General features: G+C 47.1%; 1 protein-coding gene across 2 annotated transcripts in view; it reads right to left on the bottom strand.

The window, feature by feature from the left end:
- The window catches only part of LOC146869730 (major histocompatibility complex class I-related protein 1-like), a 230,165-nt gene that overhangs the window by 60,930 nt on the left and 141,318 nt on the right, over positions 1 to 27,917 (bottom strand). Inside the window, exon 5 of one of the 2 annotated variants that reach the window (XM_085613693.1) lies at positions 13,699 to 13,812. The exons of the other annotated variant lie outside the window; for it this stretch is intronic. Coding sequence (XP_085469819.1) covers positions 13,699 to 13,812 — 114 coding nt within the window. The remainder of the gene's footprint in view (positions 1 to 13,698; positions 13,813 to 27,917) is intronic. 2 annotated transcript variants of the gene reach the window in all.

The following is a 27,917-nucleotide window of genomic DNA, read 5'->3' as shown; positions in this document are numbered from 1 at the left end:
GTGAAAGGAAGACTTTGCACATAGGTATTGAAGTACCCTCTGTCCAATCTGATCTTCCTTATTCATTTGAATGTCCACACAATAATGCTTTGTAAAGGTGTGTAGTGATGCCCATGTTGCCGCTGCACAAATGGAATCAATGGGTACATTGGCCATAAATGCCAGTGTTGCTCCTTTCTTTTTAGTGGAGTGAGCTGTTGGTTGTAGGGTTAGTTCCTTTTTAGCATTGCCATAACATACTTGGATAGTTTGTACTATCCATCTTGCAATCGTTGCTTTTGTGACAGCTGATCCGGTGTTGGAATGTGCGTACGCAACAAACAATTACTTTGTTTTTCTGATTTGTTCTGTTTTTTTGCAAATAATACAGCAAAACCCCTCCTTACATCCAGGGTATGGAGGCTTCTCTCTGCTTTAAAAGACAACTGGCAGCAGAATGTTTTGATTTAAGTGATACTTAGATACCACTTTTGGCATAAATTGTGGGTTAGTCTTTAAGATTACTTTATCCTTGTGGATTTGTAAATAGGGTTCTTGTATTGTTAATGCTTGCAGTTCACTTACTTTGCGTAGTGATGTTATATCAATTAGAAAGGCTGTCTTTAGAGTAATATGTTTGAGGTCCGCTGTATGACTGGGCTCAAAGGGCTTTGTCATCATTTGAGAAAGTACTGTATTTAAGCTCCATGATGGTACAGGGGCCGTTCTTGGTGGAACTATTCTTTTCGCTCCTTCTAAGAATCTTTTGATGACTGGTCTTGTAAAAAAGCTTTTGCATGATTTCCCTCTTGTGTATGCCACTATGGCAGCGAGGTGCACTTTAAGGCTGGAAAAATTGATATTGCTGTCTAAGAGGTAGGTAAGATATGTAATACCTGTTTCTTGTGTCTTGATTGAACTTGTTTTGTTGTGAGCGGTGCACCATGTGGTATATCGCTTCCATTTTGCTGTATAGCATTTTCTTATAGACTGTTTTCTTGCCTCCTTTAGTATTTCCATGGTTCTTAAGGGTAGATTGAAATTCTATGTGTTCAGGCGCCAGGCTGCTAGTTGCAGCGTTGCTGGTTCCGGGTGAAAAAAGCTGGCCCTGTTGCATTGTCAGCAGGTCTTTTTCTGCTCTGATCCTGATCATTTCTCCCATGGATAGTTCTAGGAGAGTTGAGTAAGACGTTTGCCTTGGCCAATGAGGAGCAATGAGAATCATATTTGTTCCTGGTTCCTTTGCTTTTCGTAGCATTCTTTGCATCAGGGGTATTGGTGGAAAGGCGTAGGCAAACGTCTGTGACCAATTTAGTGAAAGCGCATTTCCCTTTGACCGGTTGTGTGGAATCCTCGAGGCAAAGCATTGGCATTTCTTGTTCTGTATTGTTGGAAACATCTCCAACACTGGTGTTCCCCAGGTGTTGAATAGATACTGAACTGTTATCTGTTTCAACTCCCATTCGTGAGAGGAATTGTTTTGTCTGGTCAGTTGGTCTGCTGTGATGTTGTCTACTCCTGGTAGATGAACTGTCTGTAGATTGATTTTTTGGGGTATTGTCCAATGCCAGATTTCCTGTGCAAGTTTGCTCGGGGGAAAGGACCTTGTTCCACCCTTTTTGTTCAGGTGGAACATTGTGGTTGTATTGTCTGTTTGTATTAAGATGGTCTTCCTCTGAATATGTTCAAGCAAGATGGCCGCAGGGGTCGGAGAACGAGCTCTGAGATCCAGGGATCACTAAACCGTGTAAATCCCTGCTGCCCCCCCCCGCCTACGACCTCTTCTACACAAACGACCCTAATGAGAAACAACAACAATGCAAGGATGACTCACCAGTGAAATACCCCCAAGCAAGCGTCCCAGAATCGCGCTGTGGATCCTCTGCTTAGAACAAAAGCAAGCTGCCCTTGCATCGAAGAGGATCGGGCAGCCACGGCGGACTCCGCAGCAGATGACCCCGAATAGCCACACTTGGACCCGAAGGGAGTCAAAACGGCATTTTAAAACAAAAAAAATGAAACAACAAACTCCGGGACGGCAAACAATCAGGACTCTTGACGGTCAAATGACTACAGCTGGTAACGGAAGAATCGGATGTTCACCGATGCCCACGAGATGGGTCGAAAAAGTCCCAGGGGAACCGGGCTCTGTCGAGAACACGAGGAATCGAGTGCGGTGAGGGTTCGCTCGTCGGGACCGGTAAGGAGCAAAGAGGAACCCCATCTGGCCGCGCTGTCACAACAATGGGAGGTTCGGGTCTTGCTTCCTCTTGCCTGACCCTAAGATTGTGTCACTGAAATAGCTAATCAGACGACCACCGACAGTGCAAATCCCCTAAGCTCCCCCGACCTCCTTCACTAGTCGCATATTTCTGGACCGTTGATCTGGTCAATGAATCGGCTGTCTAGTTACGCGGACATTAGGAACTGGAGGCACGGCATTCCCCGCCTCACCAGCACAAATGGCCGGTTCCCAAGATGGTGGCCATTTGCCTCTAACAAACTCATCATAGAGTGCCCTAGTCTGGCCATCACGCTGATCATCTCACTGTGAGCAAAGAAGTAAGTCTAATCACTAATTGTCTGCCTGCAGAGAAGGTGAAAGAGAGGCAATATTTCCTAACCAACTTGGAAAACACCTGCTGATAGCAAGTGCATGGTAACTATCTTCCTTACAGGGTTGCTGATGGAGAAGACGTTTTTCCCAATCAGCTGATCATTCGATCTAGGCTAGTAAGGAGTGCTCCTTGAACAGGATCACTTCACGGGTTTACCCCAAACTGGAAAAGGAGCCTGTCTATTCCTGGCGACGCTTTGGCCACAGCTCCTTAAAAGCCCCTAGTCTACTCACCACACTGTTCTCTCTTACACGTGTAATAGTAACACCCTAGCCAACCACTGAGGTCAGACACAATATTTACTAAAATTGTCTTACAGTCCGCAAGGCACTTAACTTGGGTTTTGTCTTAGTAGGTTAGATAATTTTTCTCTAGTTCTAGAGCTGGCACGGAGGATAGACTTAAGTGCTTAATCCCACTTTAACCCCTTACAAGCGCATCCCCTCTGTCCAATTAATTGAAGACAGTATGGCATCCACCACCCCATCCCTCCCCTACTTACCTAAAGGACTAAAACCACACAGCCTGAACTGCTTCTCCATCATTTCCCCCCCCCAACCTCACCCCTAAAGCAAAAAGAAACCTTAAACACCGGCTGATTAGACAACGCCCAGAAACCCTAATCGCGGACTCATACTATTGCTCATCCAAAGGCCAGATAAAAATTGACCTCATTTTCTACACCTTGAGACCTGCTAATTGGAACAACATCGGAACAACTTCCTCAAGACACATCTGCACATATCTAAAATAACCAATACCACCCACAGCTGCAAACTTACGATCACACTCCATAACCGCCCCAAACATAGTGGCAACACCTCCGTAACCATATACACCAACGGCAGTCTTAATCCAAGCCAATAGCAACAACCTAAAAGCGTTCGACTCCCTCTTCAACTCGCTCTGCGACGCCCCTCCACTTTCTCATAGCTCCTTCCCGTCCATCCCATTATTCCCTAATAGACCACCCCTCCATGCGATTGCAGAGGAAATTCACAAGACCCCCGCCATGCCAGAGCACCTCCCCCCTCCAGACACCATCCCACACTCCGTTCACCCCTCCCAGAGAGGGTACAACTCTCTCCCACCCTCCCTATCACATTGGAGCCCTGACACAGACAAGGCTCTCCAATCCCATTCCAACCAACACCCATCTCCCCCTTCCATAACCCACCACCCCCACAAGACCTCTGCCTTGCATGCCTGCCTCCTCCCGCCAAACTTCATCCTCCACTCTGTTTACCCCTCCCCGACAGTGCCAAACTCCCCCCAAACCTAATGGGAACCATGACACAGATCAGGCCCTCCAACCCCCCGAGCAACACCCACCCCCGCTTTCCTTAATCATCGACTCTCAACAAACAACCTGCAATCTCATAGCGCTACCCTTGAAGCCTATCTCTCACACTCCACTTCCACACAAGAGATGGCAGCGGGAACCCCGCCGAGACCGCCCACCCTCAATATCCAGGACCTTCCATAGAGAAAATTGGGGCAATTCCAACACCAAAAGCAAACGCATAGAGCACAGCCCACACCCATACCTGACAGCCCTATTTATTGACACCACTCATGCAAAGCCGCCCAATAACCAACTGCCTAGCTCATCCATGACCCTCAACTCAACTCAGTCTCAGAGACCCAGAAACAAAAGCGCCGCAACACCCGCCCGAGACGCCTCTTCCCTTCCCTACATAAAGACCAACACGACTCAGTCTCAGAGACCCAGAAACAAAAGAGCCGCAACATCCGCACGAGACGCCTCTTCCCTTCCCTACTTAAAGACGAACCAGCGACTGGCCCTGCTGGAGAGCCAGCTAGAAACAGTAATTCTTGGCCTCTCCGAAATAGTACGGAACCTCACTACACTCAGAAAACCCGACCAACATCCACTTCTGATACCCCCATCCACCAACACTAATCACTCAAGGCCTCATGAGACCCAACGGCTCAGCTGGAATACAAACCCCCTCCCAAACCAGGCTCAGAGACCCAAAAGAACAAGAGCCTCCTTGTCCACAAAAGAAGCAATAGATCTTGCCTCCACATTTGACACAACCACTACTGTTGCCTCTAGCTCCAAGCTTCAGGTGATCACTGGTATGGGAAGAGACTGCCCCCCCCACCAGACCCGTAAGACCCCCTGGCCTCCTCACTAATATCCCCAGGGCTCCTTTAATGAAGAACCCCAATAACGAGAGATCCAACACAAACTGCATGCTCATTAACTGCAGGTCGGCCTCCAAACATGCAACCAAATTGGCAGAGACCATCCTTACACATGATATTGATATCACATTCATCACTGAGACTTGGCTAAACGAGTTCTCTCACCCAATTATGGACATGCTTGTACCCCCGGGCTTTGCTATCATACACAAAGACAGAAAAAACTAGAGAGGAGGGGGCATAGCAATCATACACAAGAACAGCATCTCCGCAACGGAAACCAACGCCCTCAAATATAACTCTTTCGAATGTCTTACTACAACCATTATGATGAGTGACAACAACTCACTACTTTGTCATCTCCTCTATCATCCGCCAAGAAACTCCTCCTGCTTCGGAGAGCACCTCTCCACCCTATTAACTCATTCCTCACTCCATGGCTCAAACAGCATACTTCTAGGCAACCTCAACTTAAACTGGAAAGATGAAAACATCGCACTAATCAAAACCCTCAATGATCTTCTAAGCAACCTCAATCTCACCCAACAGTGCACCGAGAAAACCCACAACAAAGGCTCTATCCTCAACGCCATTATCGCTCATGCAGACACAGTCTCCAGCGACCACACCTTGCCTGTGGACTGGTCAGATCACCATATCATTTTGTTCCACCTAAACCAAAGGATCCACGACCAACCCGGCACACGGGACCCTCCGCACTGGGTGAGAAATATAAGTCAAATTCCACTTGCAGACCTGGAGGAGAGGGTAAGCTCCCTCCTCCCTTTCCACACGGATGAACTCTCAGCAATAGAACTCACTTCTCAGTACAACTCCACTATGACCTCCATTATGGACCAAATAGCCCCCCTGAAACTAAAAAGAGCCAGGAACATTCCTTCCAGATCATGGTTCAATTCAGACTTAAACTCAGAAAGAAGAGAACTAACAGAGGCAGAAAGACTGTGGCAAAACAACCAATCCACAATCCTACGAGCTAGACTCAAAGCAGTAAGAGGGAGATACAACAAACATAAAAAATGAAAAAACGTCCTTCGTTTGCAACGCCCTGGACAAAGCAAAGAACAGACCCAAGGAACTATTCAGCCTCATCAAGCAACAAACCTCCAAACCCCCTATGACACAAGCTATAGCCTGCAAAGACCCGTGTGACAAATTTGTCAATTTCTTCAATGACAAAATCTCCAAGATAGAACTCTCCTTGGACGTACAGAGAAGCCCCCACAACAGTAAATCGTCTACTGATTCAGAAGTTTTCACACCTAAGCACCCCCCTAACTTATGGAAATCTTTCATCCCCATCTCCGAAGCAGAGGTCATTAAAATGATCTCTAACACCAAACCCTCAGCACACGTCATGGATTCCTTACCTGCCCAACTGGCCAAAAAGCTCAAACTATGCCTAGCCCCGCACTGGACTAAGATTATAAACAGCTCCTTGAGTACTGGAGTCATGCCTGACTGTCTTAAAATCTGCCAAGTCACTCTTCTACTGAAAAAACCTGGATCTGACACGAACGATCTGAACAACTTCAGACCAGTCTCTAACCTCCCTCTCCTAGCGAAAAATCTTGGAAAGATGTGTTCTCCTCCAACTCACTCAACACCTAGACAGCACGAATCTTCTTGGTCCTCATCAATCGGGGTTCAGAAAAGGATACAGTACAGAGTCAGCGATCCTAAATGTAATTGATGACATGCACAAATTTCTTGACAAAGGCCAATGCTGCCTACTCGTACTCTTGGATCTATCGCCAGCCTTCGACATGCTTGACCACAAACTACTCATCAAAGCACTTCAAGAAAGGGCGGGAGCAGAGGAGGTGGTCCTACAGTGGTTCACCTCCTTTCTACAGAACCGCACCCAAAGTATAAAAATCAAGAACTTCTCGTTTGACCCACTCCCTGTATGTAGGGGTGTCCCCCAAGGATCAGTACTCTTCCCACAACTTTAACATATATATGGAGCCCCTTACCTCCCTACTAAAAAACAACAACATTCCCTTCCACCTCTATGCAGACGATACCCAATTTTTTTCTGGAAACCTTCTCCATCGAAGTCATCCAGAGACTCAACACCACTCTACGAGAAGTCCAGCACTGGCTCTCACGCAACAACTTAAAACGAAATCAGGACAAGACGGAAATCCTCCTCATCTGCAACAAAGAGGAGAACCCCCAAACCACAGAATGGATAAAAGCCATCAAGGCTCTCAAAGACAACCTCACCCTAGCTGATTCCACAAAATCGTTGGGAATCACTCTGGACCCCAAACTAGACATGAACAAACACATCAAAAACACCGCAAAGAGCGCCTTCCTCAACCTTAAACTACTCAACAAAATAAAACCCTTCATCCCTCTCACTGACCTCAAACAAGCTACACAATCCCTGGTACTGTCCAGACTGGACTACGGAATCGCAACCCTCACAAGAGCAGCAAAATCCCATCTTGCTCCACTCAGATCAACTCTGAACGCAGCAGCCAGAATGGTCACCGGAGTAAAGAAATATGAGCACATCTCGCCTGCACTCAAAGAGCTAAAATGGCTCCCTGGTGAAATGCGTGCCAGCTTCAGAACCGCCTGCCTCACGCATAAAGTGTTGCACACAGGGAAACCCGCCTACCTGGCTGCTAAACTCCAGAAGGCCTGTCAGTAAAGAACCTTAAGGAGCACAAACACTCTACTTCTTATCCCCCCGAAATCTCGCAGACAAAAAACGCATCTCGATCCTTTGCAGGAAGAGCGCCAAAAATATGGAACTCCTTTCCAGTCCAGATCAGGACTAACCCCTCCTACATAAAATTCAAAAGGCAACTCAAGGACCTCCTCCTCAACCGATCTCTCCCAAACGGATAGCTACAAGCCAGTCGCCGAAGACAAACCATAGTAGCACACGGACACTTTATCATCAATGACCTCTACCTCACTCTCACCACATGACTACCACCCGCCCCCTACTCACCGGTCGAACTCATCCGTGAGTCATAGGGTTCCCTACGACTACCTCAGCGGGGCATAATATGTCCCTGTACATTCTACTGCGATAACTGTCATATGTTCCCTGTACATTCTACTGCGATATCTTACTTTACGAGTGACATTTATGTTTTCTTTTTTTCACTCCATGTCAATATTATGCGCTGTGTCTTGGGACATTGTATATACTAAATCGCTTAATGTATCTTACGGGTAATTCTTGTTGTAAAGCGCTCCGATACCTTCGTTTCAGGTTAGCGCTATATAAAACTCATAATAAATAAATATAAATAAATGTTTCTGGAATGCCTTGAGTGCCAGAAAAACATTTAAATCCCCCCAAAATTGATGTGTTTTGTGGAGTCCTGTTCGCTCCACTGACCATGCACTTTCAGATGGTTGAGATGTGCCCCCCAACCATTGAGGGATGCATCCGTAGTGACTGTCACAGATGGAGTTGGGTCCCTGAAATGTCTTCCCTGTGCTATGTTGTTGGATGCCCACCATTGTATCTCTACTTGCACCCTTTGTGTAACAACCACTAGATGCTTCCAACTTCCTGTGGCTTGCGACCAGCTGTTGTTGAGCCATTCTTGAAATGGGCGCATGTGTAGTCGTGCGTGAGGGATGAGTGGGATACATGATGCCATCATGCCCATTATTTTCATTACTTTCCTCACTGTCAGAGACTGTCCCCTCTGGTAGAAGGCTGTTTCGTTGTGGATAGCTTGTATCCTGGCTTGTGTGGAGGAAGCCGTGGCGTTTGTTGTTTTCAGTTTTGCTCCCAGGAAGGTATTTTCCTTTTCTGGTGTTGTAGATGATTTTTTGTGGTGTATTGAGAAACCCAGTCTTTGTAGAGTTTGAATTGTTTTTTTAACATGATTGTGACATGTTTGTTTCATGCGTCTCCTTAATAGCCAGTCGTCTAAGTAGGGCTAGAGGTGGATTTTTTCTCTCCTTAGATGTGCCGTCACTGCGGCTAGACACTTTGTGAACACCTGTGGAGCAAATTTTATGCCGAACGGGAGTACCTTAAATTGGTAGTGCGTTTTGTTCAGCAGGAATCTTAGGTACTTTCTGTGCCTTTTGGTCATAGGGATATGTAAGTAGGCGTCCTTGAGGTCTATTGTTGCCAAGTAATCCCCCTTTTAAATATGTGGATTATTTCTTGGAGGGTACACATTTTGAAGTGTTGTGTTAGAATGAACTTGTTTATGAATCTTAAGTCCATGATTGGCCTTGGAGTCTGATCCTGTTTGGAGTAGTTTCCTTTGTACTACTCTTGTGTTGGTGCCTTTTCTATTGCCTGTTTTAGGTATAGTTCTTTGATATCTGCGTTTAGTAGCGTTTGCTCTGATCTGGTTAATTATCTTTTCTTTGGTGGATTTGCAGGTGGAGTCTTTGTGAGCTCTATTCAATATCCATATTTTACCAAATTTAATTTCCAATTGTCTGTTGTAATCCTTTCCCTTTGTCTGTGGAAAAAGGATATTCTTCCCCCCACAGGTTTTGTGTGGGTATTTTCCCGTGATCAGGCCAGTTTGAGCCATTTCCTCTTGCTCTAGAGGATTTACCTCTTCCCCTGCCATTCCCTCTCCCTCGAAAGAGCTGTTTCTGCTGTTGCTACCAACCTTGGTAGCTAGACTGTTACCCCATTTGTTGGTTTTGGTTCTGTCCCTGAGATTGTTGTGGCATCTGCTGTCCTTGTCCAAAGCTGCCTCTACCTTTCTGCTAGAGAAATCTCCTCTTTCAAAAGAACCTCTTTGCTGTAGGGCCCCCATTGCCCTTTCTGTTTCATTGTCCTTTTTAATTTGCAGAAGGTATTCATTCACTTCCTTTCCAAACAGAGCTTCTCCGTTGAATGGTCTGTTGATAATTGATGTCTGTACTTCTTGTATAAATCCCGAAATTCTGAGCCAGGCATGCCTTCTGAGGATGGTTCCTGTGCACATTTGCCTGCTTGCAGCATCTGCTGCATCTAGGGCTGACTTTAGGCAGGTGCTAGCCAAGTTTTTCCCTTCTTGGACAGTAGATTTTGCCCTCTTTTTGTCCTTCTCGGGGAGTTTGTTCAGCAACTCTTGTATTTCATCCCAGTGTTGGTGGCTATATCTGTTTAACAGAGCATTTGAGTTGGCAATGCGCCACTGCATTGCAGCTTCTATTTCCATCCTTCTCCCCACCATATCCATCCTTTCTTTCTCTGGTGGAGGCCCTGTTTTTGAGACTGCATTTACTCTTCTCCTGGCTGTGGTTACAATGATGGAGTCAGGTATAGTATTTCTCTGTATGTATTTTGGGTCCTTTGAAGAGGGCTTACATTTTTTCTCAACTCTGGGAGTAACCCCCTTCTTTGAGGCTGGCTCTATAAAAGCTTATTTGCCCTGATCCAGGACACTTGGCAACATGGGTAGATATTGTGTTCCCTTAGTTGCAGGTGCTAGTGTTTCCAGCAGGAAACATGTGTCCCCTTTTTCTTCCTCGAAAGGAACCCCAAATCGGTTTGCTGCCCTTTTTACAATGTCATTATAGAAAGCAATGTCATCTGGGGGTGATGTTTTTGAAGGGTAACTGCAGATCTCTTCTTCTGGACTCCCGGTATCGAGATCGTTCCATGTATCCTCAAAGGTTTCTGAGTTTTCCTCTTCCTCCGGGACGTCTCCGTATTCCTCAGGATCTTTGCCTCGAGGTTCCAGTGTTGGTGGGGACTCGAAGATACCTTCTTCTTCCCCCTTGGCGTCTTCTGCCTCTTCGGTGTCGACATTTTCAGGTTCTGGTTCGATTGTAGGTGCCTTAGGGATTAAAAAATCCTTTAATGAGGCGTCAAATTTCTTTTTCTTTTGTAAGAGCAGAATCATTTCCTCCTCGAGTCTTCTCCTTTTCTTTTCGACCTCGAGGGCCCTCTCTGCATCGAAGGCCGTGGACTTTCTTTTCTTTTCGGCATTGACGTTCCTTTTCGGCGACGTTGTGCTCTTTTTTGCGGGTTCGATGTTGAGGCTTGCTTTCAGTGCCTTTTGCGATTTTCCCTCTTCGGATGGGTTCCGTGGGGTTCTTGTGATTGTGGCTGACCCTCCATCACCTTCTTGCTCAGCATCGGGGCTGCTTTGGGCGTTTTTTGTTCATGGTCCTTTGGTTCTGACGGATCTTTATGTCTTACCTTCTCTGTCTTTTTTTTCGATTCGTTCGCCTTCTTTTACGCATGGATCTTTTCGGAGTCCTTTTCCATGATTTCGACGTCCTATCCTTCGAGTGTCGATTCTGCTGGAGCCCCCTGCTCCTCTTCATCGCACAACGACCTCCAGGATACCATCTGACATCACACAGGGGAAGTACCCGGCACCAAATGGTGGTCGAAAGCGACCAAAACAAGAGAAAAAAAAAAAAGACGATTCCGGACCCAACCACTATATGGCGGAATGATGTACAGCATGTGAATACAGAAAAGGATTCACGCTGCAAAACAATATCACCAGCTGTAATGAATATCATTGGTGTCTGGCAGTAAGGTATAGCAATGACCCAGGCAGTAATTAATACTTATGGCCCAGGCTGTAAAGAATATCAAGGATCTATGGCAGTAATGAATATCCATGGCCACAGGCAGTAATAAATATCAATATCACCAGCTGTAATGAATATCATTGGCATCCGACAGTAAAGAATATCAATGCCCCAGGTCGTAATGAATAATAATTGCCCAGGCTGTAAAGAATATCAAAGATCCCAGGCAGTATTGAATATCCATGGCCACAGGCAGTAATGAATATCAATATCACTAGCTGTAATGAATATCACTAGCATCTGACTGTAATGAATATCCATGGCCACAGAAAGTAATGAATATCAATATCACCAGCTGTAATGAATATCATTGGCATCTGGCAGTAATGAATATCCATGGCCACAGGCAGTAATGAATATCAATATCACTAGCTGTAATGAATATCACTGGCATCTGACAAGTAATGAATATCCATGGCCAGAGGCAGTAATGAATATCAATATCAACCGCTGTAATGAATATCCATGGCCACAGGCAGTAATGAATATCAATATCACTAGCTGTAATGAATATCACTGGCATCTGACAAGTAATGAATATCCATGGCCAGAGGCAGTAATGAATATCAATATCAACCGCTGTAATGAATATCCATGGCCACAGAAAGTAATGAATATCAATATCACCAGCTGTAATGAATATCATTGGCATCTGGCAGTAATGAATATCCATGGCCACAGGCAGAAATGAATATCAATATCAACCGCTGTAATGAATATCCATGGCCACAGGCAGTAATGAATATCAATATCACCAGCTGTAATGAATATCATTTGCATCTGACAGTAATGAATATTCATGGCCACAGGCAGTAATGAATACTAATGGCCCAAGTTGTAAAGAATATCAAAGATCCCTGGCAGTACTAAATATGCATGGCCACAGGCAGCAATCAGAATTGATGGAACCAGGCAGTAATTACATCAGTTTCTTCAGCCAGTATCCTTAATCAGCAGCCCTGGGCAGCAATGAATATTGATGGCAAAAAGCAGTAGAGAATATCAATGTCCCCAGCAGTAATGAATATCCATGGCCACAGGCAGTATTGAATATAATATCACCAGCTGTAATGAATATAATTGGCATCTGGCAGTAATGAATATCAATGCCCCAGGCAGTAATGAATACTAATGGCCCAGGCTGTAAAGAATATCAAAAGATCCCTGGCAGTTTTGAATATCCATGGCCACAGGCAGCAATCAGAATTGATGGAACCAGGCAGTAATTATATCAATTGCTTCAGCCAGTATCGTTAATCAGCAGCCCTGAGCAGCAATGAATATTGATGGCCAAAAGCAGTAGAGAATATCAATGTCCACAGGCAGTAATGAATATCAATGCTCCCAGCAGTAATGGATATCGATGGCCACAGGCAGTAATGAATATCGATGGCCACAGGCAGTAATGAATATCAATGGCCACAGGTAGTAATGAATATCAATGGCCCCAGCAGTAATGGATATCGATGGCCACAGGCAGTAATGAATATCGATGGCCACAGGCAGTAATGAATATCGATGGCCACAGGCAGGAATGAATATTGATGGCCACAGGCAGTAATGAATATCAATGGCCACAGGTAGTAATGAATATCAATGGCCCCAGCAGTAATGAACATCGATGGCCACAGGCAGTAATGGATATTGATGGCCACAGGCAGTAATGAATATCGATGTCCACAGGCAGTAATGAATATCAATGGCCCCAGCAGTAATGGATATCGATGGCCACAGGCAGTAATGAATATCAATGGCCACAGGTAGTAATGAATATCAATGGCCCCAGCAGTAATGGATATCGATGGCCACAGGCAGTAATAAGCCAGGCATAGATGAGAGAACCACCGCTGTTACAGGCACAGCAGTGGGCTGGCATTCCACCTCAGGATATGTGAGCAAAGCTCTAAGCCCCTCTGCAATGATGGACCATGCAACGGGCCATCCAGAGATGAGAACACTGACCCTCCAAACACAGTGCCAGGACACAGGGGTTAGTAAGGATACTGGTCCATCACTCTGGGTACCAGTGAATGCGTGACTGGATCTACCCAAGCTTCAGACCGGGCGCATGAGTAGCGGAGAGGAGGCCACAGTCTGCGGCACAGAATGAAAACACGCTGATGTGTGAAGTTGACAGGATGCTCTGGTGTAACTCAAGTACTGACTTTGAAAATCTCTTCACAACGCAAACTGCAATAATGTGCCAAGAGCAGTGCTAACACTATTGAGTCAAACCTAATACCAAAAGGGAGAGCAGGGGAACTTTTGGAGAACAACAACAAAAACAGAATTAACAGCTGCAACACACTCCCTTGATACTAGTCCATGTAATTTCCTTGCACATGCCTCACTAGAACAGTCCTCTTACCTGGACATGTGTTCCTACACATCCAAGCGCTGATCACAGCTAGCAGGACCAGCACCAGCACAACAGCGATCCCTCCAAAGCTGAAGACCTTCCTTATCGATGAAGAGCTGGACTCTAGAGAACAGCATCAAGGGTCAGAGTCACAAGACAGGAAGCAAGGTGCAATCAGACACATCTCTTAAAAACAGCACTGGATGCTAGGGTACCACAGCTCACAGGATACCACAGCTCACAGATACCACAGCTCACAGGGTACCACAGCTCACAGGATACCACAGCTCACAGGATACCACAGCTCACAGGGTACCACAGCTCACAGATACCACAGCTCACAGGATACGGCCAGAGACGTTTTAAGGCAGGGGCAAAGTGGGCTCTGGCCCAGGGCCCCAGACCTTCAGGGGGCCCCCTGACAGACCCAGCTCTGTTCTGCAGTCTTGCCCTGATGACCTTGAATAACTCTTACACAGATTATTTCAAATACCGTTTTCCTTTGCTTTATTTTCCATGTGATTGATATGTGAGTGTCTATTATAAAAAGTTGTGTTTATGTGACATGCAACAGCCATAAACAAGTTATAAAATCAAATCAGAACCACACATATGAGAAATGAGAGAGTATCACAGAGAATATTTGCAGTAATATTAGTGAGCAGCTGCTACATTACAATATTGAAAACACACAACACCAGGGGCGTTGGAGACACTAAAATTCTGGGGGGGACAGGGAACCTTGTGCACTTTCCAGTGACCCTATACAAATCACCGCCCGTTAAACAAATACAATCGCATACTTTCGGAGTGAAATATTGAGAAAAGCGGGCATGTAGTCACAGTTTGCATGTATGCTTTATTGTTATTTACATTCATATAGTAATGAGACCAAATGTTTAAAAAAAAACATATATATGAATCTTGCATCCTAATGCACAAAGCAAACAAAGGCCGCTGACTTAGGGTGGGGGCGTCGTGTTTGCAAGTGCATTAGGGTTTGAAAAGTACCTGCTGCTGCATTCCTGGTCTCCAGCAATTTTCAGGCAACAATAAAAATGTGAAGATAACTTTGGTGATTAATGTTCTTTTTTTGAGAGAGATCGAAGGCTTGTCTAGTGAAAGTTTTAATTCAATAGGTCAGTGAGTTACTGCTTTTGTCTGAGATATTCTTTTGGTATTTGAAGTTTATAAGTTAAAATCCTAACATTGAACAGTGAGCTAATAACCGTCATCAAAGAGCTGCATAAAAACTTCACTGTATAGATTAGAACGTTGTGATTTTTCCCCAGTCTTTCCCTATCCTAATGTTGGAAAATGGGTTCATTAGGATAGAAATCAATTCTGATTATTGAAGAGAACCCCCCAACCATGGTGTTATGTTTTACATTCTGAGTTTGTGTTTCTCTAGTGTTGCAAAGCCGCCCTGGGCACTCCCCAACTTTTTGCTGACTGGTACTGGTGGTACCTGACTGACTGACCCTGGCCTCTGCCTAAACAGCCAGTGCTATTCTGAAAGAGGCACTTAAAAATACAGTGAAAACACCTACATACACTAGGGTGCACTATGGGTTAGGGTACCCCTATGATTGGCATGACCTCTCCTATAAGGCCCTAGTACATAATAGGGCAGGGGGATTAGAACCACTTTTAAGTCCCTAGAATATAATAGGGCATGGCAGTTTAGAGGCCAGCAGCCCTTTCTGCGCTTGCATGTGTGCACTGCTGAAGCCTGAGGTCAGTTTAAAAGTAGCCCTGTGTTATAGGGCTGCTTTTAAAATGCAAATTGTGCCCAAACTCGACTTTTGGGTTTGGGGAACTTAAAAATTGATCAACTACAATGTTGGGGCAAAATTAAGTGGAAAAATGTTTTCCACTTAACTATGGCTGTATCATATTTGCCACATAATACATCATCTGCTGCATAATCTAACGATTTCCTCCAAAACAATTTTGTAGCTCAAACAGATCCCAAATTACTAAAATAAATGTGACTTGTGTTGCTGTGAAGTTTAGGGCCCTTTGCAAAGGTTAGTAAAGAAAACAATTCCTAAGAAAACAATTGGTCCCAGACACTCCTAATGACACTCAAATTAATACCTGTAGGAGAGTGTAGTATGCAATCAATTCATACAACCAAAAATGTATAATGTACAGGCACATTCAACAGGGAAATCTCATAGATAAGAGGCCAACCAAAGTCAATTAAATTGCAAACATCAATTTATTTCCCGCTGAATCATACTCATAAAATGCAAACTTAGGGGCTGACTACGATGGCAGGCGGACTTCAGTACCACCGCCATCGAATCGGGGAATGGGACCGCTGGCCTTCAAGGTGGAGGCCCCACGATAGGCATTACAATGCGACTGCCACTACGGTGTTCGCAGTGCCTATCTTTTACATTGCAGCAGGTGCTGCTGGCTGCATCATCCGCCGCAAAGTAAAAAAAAAAGGAACATGTTAAATATATCGGTGCCTGCCACATGGTGCAGTGATATGTTGTGGGGCATCATAGATGCCCCCCAGGACCCATGTCTGAGGGCCAGAGGTAAAGGGGCCTGCTACGGGCCCCCAATGTCCCTTTCGCCAGCATTTCCATGGCAGGTGAACCGCCATTGATAAGCTGGCGGGTAAGGGACATCGTAATCCCTGCTGCAGTGCATGGTAGGCACCACCAGCATTGTAGGAGCCACAAGCCCCTCCACCACACTGGCGGGCTCAAGAAGCCCGTCGGGTGCGTGGTGGTTGGTCTTTCCGACCGCCAGGTAACCACCCGCCATTGTAATATGGCGGGCTGTGATGCAGTCACCAATGGCGGTGGGACCGCCACCGACGGGGTGACGTGGTGGTCCCACTGCCATTATAATCACCCCCTAAGTTTGGTGTGCATGCAAATTCTACATTGCCAACCCCTGGCAAGTTGCACTGCTAGTGCTGGAAAAAGGCCAATGGAGGTACCAATGGGTGAGGTGGACTGGCCTCAAGGGTCTTGTGACCTCAGTGACAGATTCACTGTCGATCTAGGATGTGTTTCTTCATATGCCTGCCCGTAAGACTGGAAGTGAACTGCAGTATGGATTGTGCTGGACAGGTCCACCTGCGGGTGCTAAGACACCTGGGCTTCTAAGGTCTATCGGGCCTTCTAAGGTGTAGCATCAGAATAAGCTCTGTCAGGAGTGTGGTATGGTGAACTGGTCATGAAGGTCTGAACATGGTTCTCCAGTTCCAAATTCAGCAGCTCTGGCCAGAGTGCCACATTCTCTCCCACACTGAACAACATACTGCCCCACTGAGAGAAACTCGCACTGCCTTCAGCACAACTCAATTGTGCTGCGACTAAATTCAAATTATGCACTAGACAACAGTAAAATGCTGCCTGAAAAAAAATGACTAACACCCTGGAAAAAGCAAACACTCATAGGGAATGCAAGAATAAGCAAAGCATGTGAACTGTTTTCATAAAAAAAACATGGTTACCTTAACGGTTTTAAACTCATTATTCAGAAATCAGTAAGTGATTTTGCCTGAAAAGTTCAAGACATGGCTACAGGACCAGGAAGGGACCCCTTTCAATGTCCATTGCTTATATCCTTTCAAAATGTATGCAGTTTGGTTTAAAAAAGACCACATCCCCAAACACAGAGCCGCATTTTATAAGCTAAAATAATTAAAAAGTTGAAAACGATCATATTAAACGTTTCCACTCTACCCATCAACCAGGTATTGCAGTCCCTTTAGGAATGGTGCACTTACCCACCCTGGGAAAACAATGTTGTTCAAGGAAAGAAGATAAAAAAGAAAGTAGCGCTGTTGCAGAAACCGCGTCGGTGCGCCGCTCTCCCTGCTCCCCGAAGTTAGGAGCTCCCTGGGAGAGCGGCCCCTTATATCCCTCATCTTCTTTTTCCCGCCGATCAGGCCTGCCCCCCCATTGGGGGGTTTGCATCTTGTCTTGCCCCCCCATTGGCTGCGGGGGGGAGTGGTAGCCGCGAGGCCAGCGCATGGGCAGGAGGGGCTACTGCTCGCCGCCTTTGGTTGCCAAGGGCGCCCAAAACCGGTTCCTTCTTGCCACCTTCGGCGCGGCGCGGGTTATGGCGCCGGCCCCTGCACTGGCGTAGCTAGGGGGGGGCGGTGGGGGCGGTCCGCCCCAGGCGGCACTATTTTGGGGGCGGCGGCCTTTATAATTTATTTGGGGACACTCACAGTAGTGTCAGTGTCCCCAAATAAATTATAAAGGTCGCCGCCACTGGGGCCCTCGCGCGGAAGACCAAGCACACCTGATTGTAAATTGTGCTGCCTGCAGTGCAGCATGCGTGCGTGACGTACCTTGTATGTGGTGGGTCCCATCCCAGGGCCGTCAATCTGGTAGCGCGCGAAAGCGCTACCAATGACGGCCCTGGGCATAATGTTTAGTCAACCCTTGCGTTGCGGTAAAAAACATGTAGCGCGGCAGTGACGTCACACGCTCCACCACCACGCGCTCGCCTCTTTTCCGGCACAGGCAGCACAGGGATATTGGTGCAGCCATCAGGATGATTTTTGATTCAGAATACTTCAGGTGAGTCGTGACCAGAGGCGCAACTAGAGCCAAATTTCGGGGGGGGCTGAGCAAAAATTTCGGGGGGGGGGCTGAACTTTAAGCAATAGGCAGAGAGGAGCTGCGAGGGGCTCTTAGAAGGGGTGAAACAACAGCGAGGCCTCATTAACATTCAAATTGTCTTTTAAAGACCTGTAAAGTGCTCGGGTGCGGCTGCTTTTTTGCCCGGGAAGGTGTCTCATCATCCCGGGCTGCCACACACGACGGGGGGGGTGGGGGGGGGGGGGCTGAAGCCCTGTGAGTCCAATGGGTGTTGCGCGCATGGTCGTGACTATACCGAAGCTGAAATGTGCCTGTTGTGGTAGACAATGAAACAGTGTGCCATTGAAAAGGAATTCGTTTCGGGTGATTAAAAAAAATAATTTTCTTTATTTAGTTGAATAATTGTTACTGGTTTTCCACTGAATACACGTTTGTCACTTAAGCATAGTCATTACAAGATGTACGTACCCATTAATTGGTGCAACGAGGGGTACTTCCGGACAGAGAAGTGTCATAGGTGGCCTTTTCGCTACCAATCTGTATTTTTAGTAAATCAAACGTAGTTTCTGTTTTGTATTGCCCTACAAACATTTCCAGTCAGCGTGTGCTATGTTATATGAAGAATCAGGTGCTTGCGTGTGTCCGACTATATTAATTCTTTGAGATTCTCTGTATGTTTAAATATGACTATTGTATGTGGACCTAGAGCAGGTGGGGTCTGAAAAAGAGGGCTCTGACATCCCTAAATGTATCACAGACCGCAGCTAATCGCGGACAGTGTTTTTGGTGGGCGTTTTCACACTAAGCTGGCATGGAACTTTCCATTCCCAGACAAAGCATACTGAGAAATAGCTCATAACACTATCTACTATTGATTCCTCTAGAACTTTCTAACTTGCGAGTGGAACGTTTATTTAAAAAAAAACAACAGGTTCTCTCTATCCCTGGTGCTTGAATATATAGTTCATTTTACACACTCATGCCCGTTGCTGAGGCAGTGCAGTACCCTTCACATATTGAAGGATATAAAAATCGAAATATTGAATATAATAAACCGTCAGAGGGTGGGGGGAGAGGAAAGAGGGCACAGAGATGCTTTTTTTGGCAAGATTCTTAGTGATTCAGCACCTTAGAGCAGGGAATGCGAGCACATTTCAGGGGATAGTTTTAGGAAGGGTATGTAGGTACTGTATTGTACTGCATTGATGAATGAATATAGCGCTTTATATCGCCGATGAGGCTGTGAAGATCTTTAGTTCACATCGACTTCCTGGGGCCCTTTCAGACAGCATGGTTGAAGGGTGTAGGTTGCCGTTCGGCCTCCATGGGAGATGTTGGGTATATTGTCAGTGGCGTAGCTGGGGGGGGGTGGTCCGCCCCAGGCGGCACTATTTTGGGGGCAGACGCGCGGCATAGGTGGCCTGTTGCGGCGGCCTTTATACTTTATTTGGGGACACTCACTGACACTACTATCAGTCATTGTAGCGTCAGTGTCCCCAAATAAATTTTAATGGCAGCTGCAACGGACCACCAGTGCCGTGCGCACGGCCCAGGCTGTTAAAGTTTGAAAGTGCAAGCAGCGCGCACCTGTCCTGACCTGCTTGCTTTTGTTGTAACTGCTGCGCCAGTCAGTCAGTGCGCCTGCAGTGTTGCCAAAATTGCCGCCGCGACGTCCCGCGTTGTTTGTGCGAAAACTTGCTTGACTGTTGGTCCGTCCCAGGGCCGTCATTGGTAGCGCGCGAGCGCTACCAATGAGGGCCCTGGGCTACATTTTGGCCAGCCCTTGCGATGAGAACGTAGCAGTGACACGTCACACGCTTCACCACTATGCGCTCTCGTGAGGAGTCAATTCTGGCCTGGGGCAGTGGCAGTGCTGCTGCTGGGCGATTTTGCTTTGCTGGCTGCTGCAGTGCAGCAGAAGTGAAAGAAGTTCGAACCAATCCCTGCCTGCCATAGTGTGAGACCCTGAAGTGAGTGAGGTAAGAAAGAGGAGAGCAGCAGGAGCTAGCTGAACGTTTTCAGAGGGGTGGAATCATCACCTAGGCTCCGCCACAAATCCACTTTCATAGATATTACGATGAAAACAGTTGCTCATATTAAGCACTGCATTAACTTACCACCAGGCACACGAATAATGCCAGATAATAATGTTTACTGATCCAGCCCTAGAGCTCCCTTCAAGTGACGAGGCCCCAGGGGTTGCATCACAGAACATTTTTGACTGGCCGTATGTCCTTGGGGGAACTTAATGTATTTCTTGATGCAAAGACTTTTTCCACTGTATCACGAAAGCATGATTCTGGAGGTGTTAATGTGTGGCAAGAATATTTCTGTGCATGTTTGTTGTGTGACATTTTGCTTCGGGGGTGATGTCTACTGTCGTTCTGGATGGTGTAGCATTGTGCTGTCTCCTCCCTTCAAATGATTGCAGCAGGAAACGCGAAATCATCATTCTAAGATGTCTTACTCATGTATAACATTAGTTCAGTGCAATGTTATTAGAAACCCTGCACAATAGGGCTACTAACCTCGGTGTGTGTTTGTGTGTTTGTGTGTATGTGTGTGTGTGTCTGTTTTGTGCGTGTCTGTGTGTGGTGTGTGTCTGTGTGTGTGGTGTGTGTCTGTGTGTGTGTGGTGTGTGTGTGTCTCTGTGTGTATGTGTGGTGTGCGTGTGTGTATATGTGTGTTTTTTTCCAGAGCCCAAAGACAGCGCATCCATGTTATCCAGTCATATCTATGAACAGTTCAAGTGACTAGTAATAGTTTATTAGTTAATTAAAAGCATAAACATGTAAAAAGCGCGCATCTAACATATTTACAAAATTTAAAAAGCTGTGCAAGAATGACATTGCATTTCAGGCTAAAAAAATATCCCAGTTAGAAAAGCCAATGGCGTATTTCAAGATTAAAAAAAGTTACAAATCCCAGCCAGAGAACTTGCCCATGCAGTTGTATTCCGTTTGAAGAGAGCTTGGGTGGGGGGGGGGTACCCTTTGGTCTGGGTTCACAATCACATCATGAATTCGCAATGATCTTAATTAAGTCTGTGGGAAGTGGTGCAGTGGAGCAGAAACGGTGCTTCCGTCTCGGGATCTTTTTATGTGATCAGGTGCCTGCTATCAGTGGAAGAATCTGTAAGATGGTACCCTATCTTGCTAATCCTATGAAAGTAGTAAGCGTGTTAACCGCCCATTGTCATAAGTGACACCTTCATCCATTCTTGGCTTTTTAGCCAAGACCATTTTGCTTCTGTGGATCCTAGAACAGCAGAAAGCAAAGTTCTGTTTGTCACAAAAGCAGGACTTGATGAAGGTGTCACTGATGTCAAAGGGTCACTTGAAGATGTGAAGTACTGCGTCCCTCCTTCCCCATAATGCTTTGTTGCTCTTAAACTGTACCACTAGTAAGTAGTATGACCCGTCACCGGTTTTGAAGCCTGCATCTCTGCAGTGATTTCAAGAACAATTCAAGGAAAAAAAGGTTTAGCCTTGGTCTGGGCATAGGGGCATTGGTCTCTACTCAGTTTTAACCGAATTGGGCCCCCACCCAGTCTTACTGAGAAGCCCAGCCCCCACGAGAAGCCAAAACTCTACTCCTGCCATGGCTTCTTACCTTAGTCTAGCCCGCCTCAGCCTGAGATACGTCACACTACAACACAGAAGGACATTGCCAACTGGGCACTGGGGAGGTCTGTGAGGTCCATATTGTTCTGTGAATAATAATGGGGTTTAAGTCATTTTCCCGTGTGTTTCTAACTGCTTACCATGCACACATGAGGATTTTTGCTTTTATTTGCTAGTATCCTTTCAATTTTTTCGGGCTCCTCCTGTGAACCCCTTGGCTTCTGTTTTCTGGCATAATCAGCATTTGCTCTCTGTGGTTTGGAACAAAGCTGCAACATATCTAAGAGGAGGCCGAGGTGCAGCACCTCATATATCTAACAACTTTAACCTAAAGTCTAGCTTAACCCAGAATTTGGGCCAGATGTGGTTGATTTCATGTAGCTTCAATATTGCCTTTGACACACTGATATGGACCAACGTTCTTTGTGGAGGTCGGGAGTTTGGAAGAATGGGTTTAAATTTGGTTGCATAGTTTCCCTTTGCCTGGTTGCTTTAGGGTGTTGATGGCACTTTTGCAATTATTTTTTGTATTGTATTGTAATTGCATTTATATAGCACTCACTACCCATAAGGAGGCATCGAAGCGCGTTTTCAGCGAGTGGCACGCTACTCCGGAACCCATAAATGATTAGTGGTGAATTACTATAGTGAAAATTTGAAAGTAATTTGAGTGGTGGATATGTTAGTCAGATTATGTGGATTGAGAAGGATAGTGGAGATATGGAGAAGGGAAAAAAGGTTTGGATTTATCTAGAACTTGCTACCTCTGATGGGGGGGTTGAAGCGTTTTTCGGCGAGTAGCACACTACTCTGGAACCCGTACAGTGTTAGTGGTGAAGTAGTATAGTGAAATATGCAAGTCATTTTTAATAATTTGAGTGGTAGGTATGTTAGTCAATTATTTGGATTAAGAAGGATACCGAAGGGGTAGAAGAGGTAAAAAGGTTTGCATTTATATAGCGCTTGCTACCCCTGTTGAGGTGTTAATGTGCTTTTTCGGCGAGTAGCACGCTACTCCGAAACCCATAAAGGATTAGTGGCAAATTAGTATAGTGAAATAGGACATTTATTTGAGTAGTGGACATGTTAGTCTGTTATTTGGATTGAAAAAGTGTAGTGGAGGGATAGAAGGGAAGGATTTTGAATTTTTTGTTTTGTTGTTGCTATACCCTTCATTACGAGTGGTTATTCCCCCAGTAATAAGGACTAACATTCAGATCTTGCTGCTTACTGCACCTAAATGCCATCTTCTGCTTTTCTCCTGATAGATATCAGTAGATTTGGCCTGAAAGCATTTATCAAGGGAACATGATTCTCATTCCAAAACTCATAAGTCCAATAAGTGTGGTTCCAGGAGTTACCGCACATAGCAGAATTTAATGAAAACTCGTAAGGAAGGTAAAGACAAACTTACCTTGGAAAATTTTTCAGACAGCATAAAATTGAAATTTCTCAAAACTTTAGCAGCATAAAACAGGATTTCAAAAATTCTAACTTCATGTAGAGGTGATATGGGGTATGCAGTCCTTTCGTGTTGTAATAGTTCACGCAGCTCTCTGATGGATGTCGCATGTAGTTTTTCCTGAGTCCCCAGATAAATCAAGCAGTGTGTGTGTTCTCCTTTGTACTGCCGGTCACTGGTGTATTCAACTGTGTAGCTTTGGACCGTGTCATGTATGTGCATGTAACTTGCATGATCGAGGTAACTATTAGCAGCGATTACTACGCGTTTCTCGGACCTCTTTCAAGTGCTTGCCGTCCTTTTTCCCCAGCACCCCTCCCCCCAGGGGCGGCAATCTGAGGGATAGCCCCGGGCGCCACAAGCTCTTGCTACGCCTCTGGGCCCCTGAGCCTCTCCCCCCCTCCGGGGAGGAACGGCGGCCTCTGCAAGAACGGCTGAGCCTTCCTGCAGCATAACAAAAGGTAGAGGGCGGGTGGCCTCTGACTCCAGGCAGGTCAAGTGCAGGGCCATTAGGTAGCGCTTTCGCGTGCTAATGGCCCTGTGATAACAGAAGGGAGAGGGGAAATTCCTTTGTCCCCTCGTCCCCCCCCCACCCTTGTCCCCGTGTCCCCCCACTCCAAAATCTGGGGGGATATATCCCCGCGTCCCCCACACTTCCTACGCCCATGCACATAACTATCCCTGAATATTACATGTAAATAGCATTAGAATTTGGACGAGTGCGCATGTGCATTTTCAATGACCCAGCCAAAGAGGGCATGAAAAAGCTGAAATTGGATCATGAATTCAAAACTGTTCCTAACAGGGGCCCCCAAAATATGCTTGGCCCAGGGCCCCCAAAATCCTTAAGATGTCCCTGGATACGGCAGCTCAGTAGATGAGTAGAATGTTGAGTTTCTTGGCTCTTTAATCTCTGATCGACATCACAGCTTATTTTTGATATTGTCAATGCTTTTGAAATAAAGTCTATTAAATCAGCGTTAAAATGTGCCTCAGTGTTATCGCCTCAAACAATGCAGGCTTGATTTAAGAGCATCAGAAAATAACCGTTAATATTAGTAAGTAACTCACCAAACTAAGAACTCAACTCCATTAGACAAGACCTCTCCAGCTCCCAGGTGATCACCCATACATGATTACCTTTTTTCACAAATTCATGATCTGCATGGAGAGACCAACGCCTGCCATCAATCGCTGGACTGCATGAGCCTCCAGCACTGTGACATTGTTTGCAAGTGATTGGGAAAGCCCTGGGACACACATAGATGTCTGGCCAGCGCCTGCCAGGTGCACACAGGGCATGTCTGACCAGCCCTTGCTGGGTGCACACAGGGTATGTCTGACTACCCCCTAGTCCTGGTGCACACAGGGCATGTCTGACCAGCCCTTGCTGGGTGCACACAGGGTATGTCTGACTACCCCCTAGTCCTGGTGCACACAGAAGGCATGTCTGACCAGCCCCTCATCCTGGTGCGCAAAGGGCATTTCTGACCAGCCTCTAGCCCTGTTGCACACAGGTCATGTCTGACTAGCCCCTGCCAGGTGCACACAGGGCATGCCTGACCAGCCCCTTCCGGGTACACACAGGGCATGCCTGACCAGCCCCTGTCGGGTGCACACAGGGCATGTCTGACCAGCCCCTGCCGGGTGCACACAGGGCATGCCTAACCAGCCCTTAGTACTGGTACACACAGGGTATGTCTGACCAGCCCCTGCCGGGTGCCAGCTCACACAGGGTTAGGCTGACCAGCCCCTGCTGGGTGCATACAGGGCATGTCTGACCAGCCCCTGCCGGGTGCACACAGGGCATGTCTGACCAGCACCTGCCAGGTACACACAGGACATGTCTTACCCACCACTAGCCCTGGTGCACAAAGGGCATGTCTGACCAGCCCCTAGCCCTGGTGCACAAAGGGCATGTCTGACCAGCCCCTAGCCCTGGTGCACAAAGGGCATGTCTGACCAGCCCCTAGCCCTGGTGCACAAAGGGAATGTCTGACCAGCCCCTAGCCCTGGTGCACACAGGCCATGTCTGACCAGCCCCTGCTGGGTGCCAGCTCACACAGGGCATGTCTGACCAGCCCCTGACGGGTGCCAGCTCACACAGGGCATGTCTTACCAGCCCCTGCTGGGATCACAGAGGGCATGTGTGGCCAGCCCCTGCCGGGTGCCACCTCACACAGGGCTTGTCTGACGAGCCCCTGCTGGGTGCATAGAGGGCATGTCTGACCAGCCCCTGCCGGGTGCACACAGGGCATGTCTGACCAGCACCTGCCAGGTACACACAGGACATATCTTACCCACCACTAGCCCTGGTGCACAAAGGGCATGTCTGACCAGACCCTAGCCCTAATGCACACAAGGCATGCCTGACCGGCCCCTAGCCCTGGTGCACACAAGGCATGTCTGACAAGCAGCTGCCAGGTGATAGCTCACACAGGACTTTTCTGACCAGCACCTCCCGGGTGCACACAAGGCATGTCTGACCAGCCCCTGTCGGGTACACACAGGACATGTCTAACCAGGCCCTAGCCCTGGTGCACACAGGGCATGCCTGACCGGCCCCTAGCCCTGGTGCACACAGGGCATGTCTGACAAGCAAGTGCCAGGTGCTAGCTCACACAGGGCTTTTCTGACCAGCACCTGCCAGGGCACACAAGGCATGTCTGACCATACCCTGCTGGGTGCCACCTCACACAGGACATTTCTGACCAGCCCCTGCCGGGTGCACACAAGGCATGTCGGACCAGCCCCTGTCTATCCAGGCCCTAGCCCTGGTGCACACAGGGCATGTCTGACAAGCAGCTGCCAGGTGCTAGCTCACACAGGGCTTTTCTGACCAGCACCTGCCAGGGCACACAAGGCATGTCTGACCATACCCTGCTGGGTGCCACCTCACATAGGGCATGTCTGACCAGCCCCTGTGGGGTGCACACAGGGCATGGCTGACCAGTCCCTACCCTGGTGTACACAGGGCATGTCTGACCATCCCTTGCAGGGTGCACACAGGGCATGTCTGCCCAGGCCCTTTTGGGTGCACACAGAACATGTCTGACCAGTCCCTAGCCCTGCTGCACACGTGGCATGTCTGACCAGGTCCTTCTGGGTTCACACAGGGCATGTCTGACCAGTCCCTAACCCTGCTGCACACAGGGCATATCTGACCATCCCTTGCAGGGTGCACAAAGGGCATATCTGACCAGTCCCTAGCCCTGGTGCACACAGGCCATGTCTGTCCATCCCCTGCCGTGTGCATACAGGGTATGTCTGACTAGCCCCTGATGGGTGCCAGCTCACACAGGGCTTGTCTGACTAGCCACTGCCAGGAGCCAGCTCACACAGGCCTCTATGGAGATTGCAGGAACGGAGCCTTGGGGCTGGTGAGAACTTAAGGGGCAGTGCACATCAGACACTGCCCAGAGTTGAGTGACAATAATCTCCTTCAGCAGGGAGGATTGCTGATACTAGATAGACAGGTAGTCGATGTTTAATACAGATTACCATAAGCTGCATTATTTGCAGCTGGATGGGATGTGTTCATGGGGGGGGAGGTGCACATTATAAGGTGCAGCAGCAGGCATGGGCTCTTCGAAGTTTGGACTTTTCCTTCCTAGTTTATGCCATTGGTTTTAGCTGAGTAAAAGACTCAGGACACCCTGTTACTGAGTGCTACTGGTGGCTTTCACTAGAGTTTATTATTTTGTAGATGTTTAAAGCAATATTTGTATGGACTCTTTTTAATATAAATAAAGCACATGAAATCCAAGAAAGGTGGTCTGACACCATAGTAGCCGAAGGTGGAATTGCTGATTTGGGATAACCCATAGCATGAGCCAACGGTGCGCTGCTTGGTTCATGGTTTACTAACCCACCACCACTCACGGATCGTGCTCAATTAATGGTGGCAGGAAAGCAGAGGGGTGACTGTACCCAAGATGGATGTGGGGCTGTTTACTAGGTGTGCTATGATCCTTCTGCAAGGAGGTCTTGCTAAAAGCACATAGAGTCCGGCGGAGGTGCTGGGTATTGCTTAAGGAAAATGCTACTTACCAGTATGCCTCTGTTCTTGGCATGTAGAGCTGCAGAATGACATACTTTAGCATATATCGCCATTTGGTGTTGGGCTCGGATGATTGCAGTTTGTTGTTGTCTAGGTAGAAGTCTTTGTAGTCACAAGATAGGAGACTCCTTCCTTGGGCGATAGTGCGCATGGGCATCGGCTCCATCTTCAGATTTATTTTTCTGCCATGGGGTTCAGATGTAACTTTCGGCGCTCCGGTTCTGTACCGTGTTTACAAACCTTTCCGACACGCACACCTTCACAGCTCAATGGTATTGTTTTTCGTTCGCATGCCCTTCGAAGCGCTAACTCACAAATCCTCGATTCCGGTCGTCGACGCGGGCCGCTGGGCCTATCGACGCCATTCAGGCCTCACGGCTAATGGAAAGGACTCCATTTAAAAAATGACCCCTGTGTGGAGGTAGATTTCCACACAGTGACCACCACATGGTCTGCAACCTTTGCCTCTCGCCAGAACACGAGGAAAAGGATTGCCAAGCCTG

Source organism: Triturus cristatus, chromosome 1_1, assembly GCF_964204655.1.
Source record: "Triturus cristatus chromosome 1_1, aTriCri1.1, whole genome shotgun sequence".
Classification (NCBI taxonomy): Eukaryota; Metazoa; Chordata; class Amphibia; order Caudata; family Salamandridae; genus Triturus; species Triturus cristatus.
Note: the sequence above shows the minus strand (reverse complement) of the source record. Positions and strands in the feature narration are given on the sequence as shown.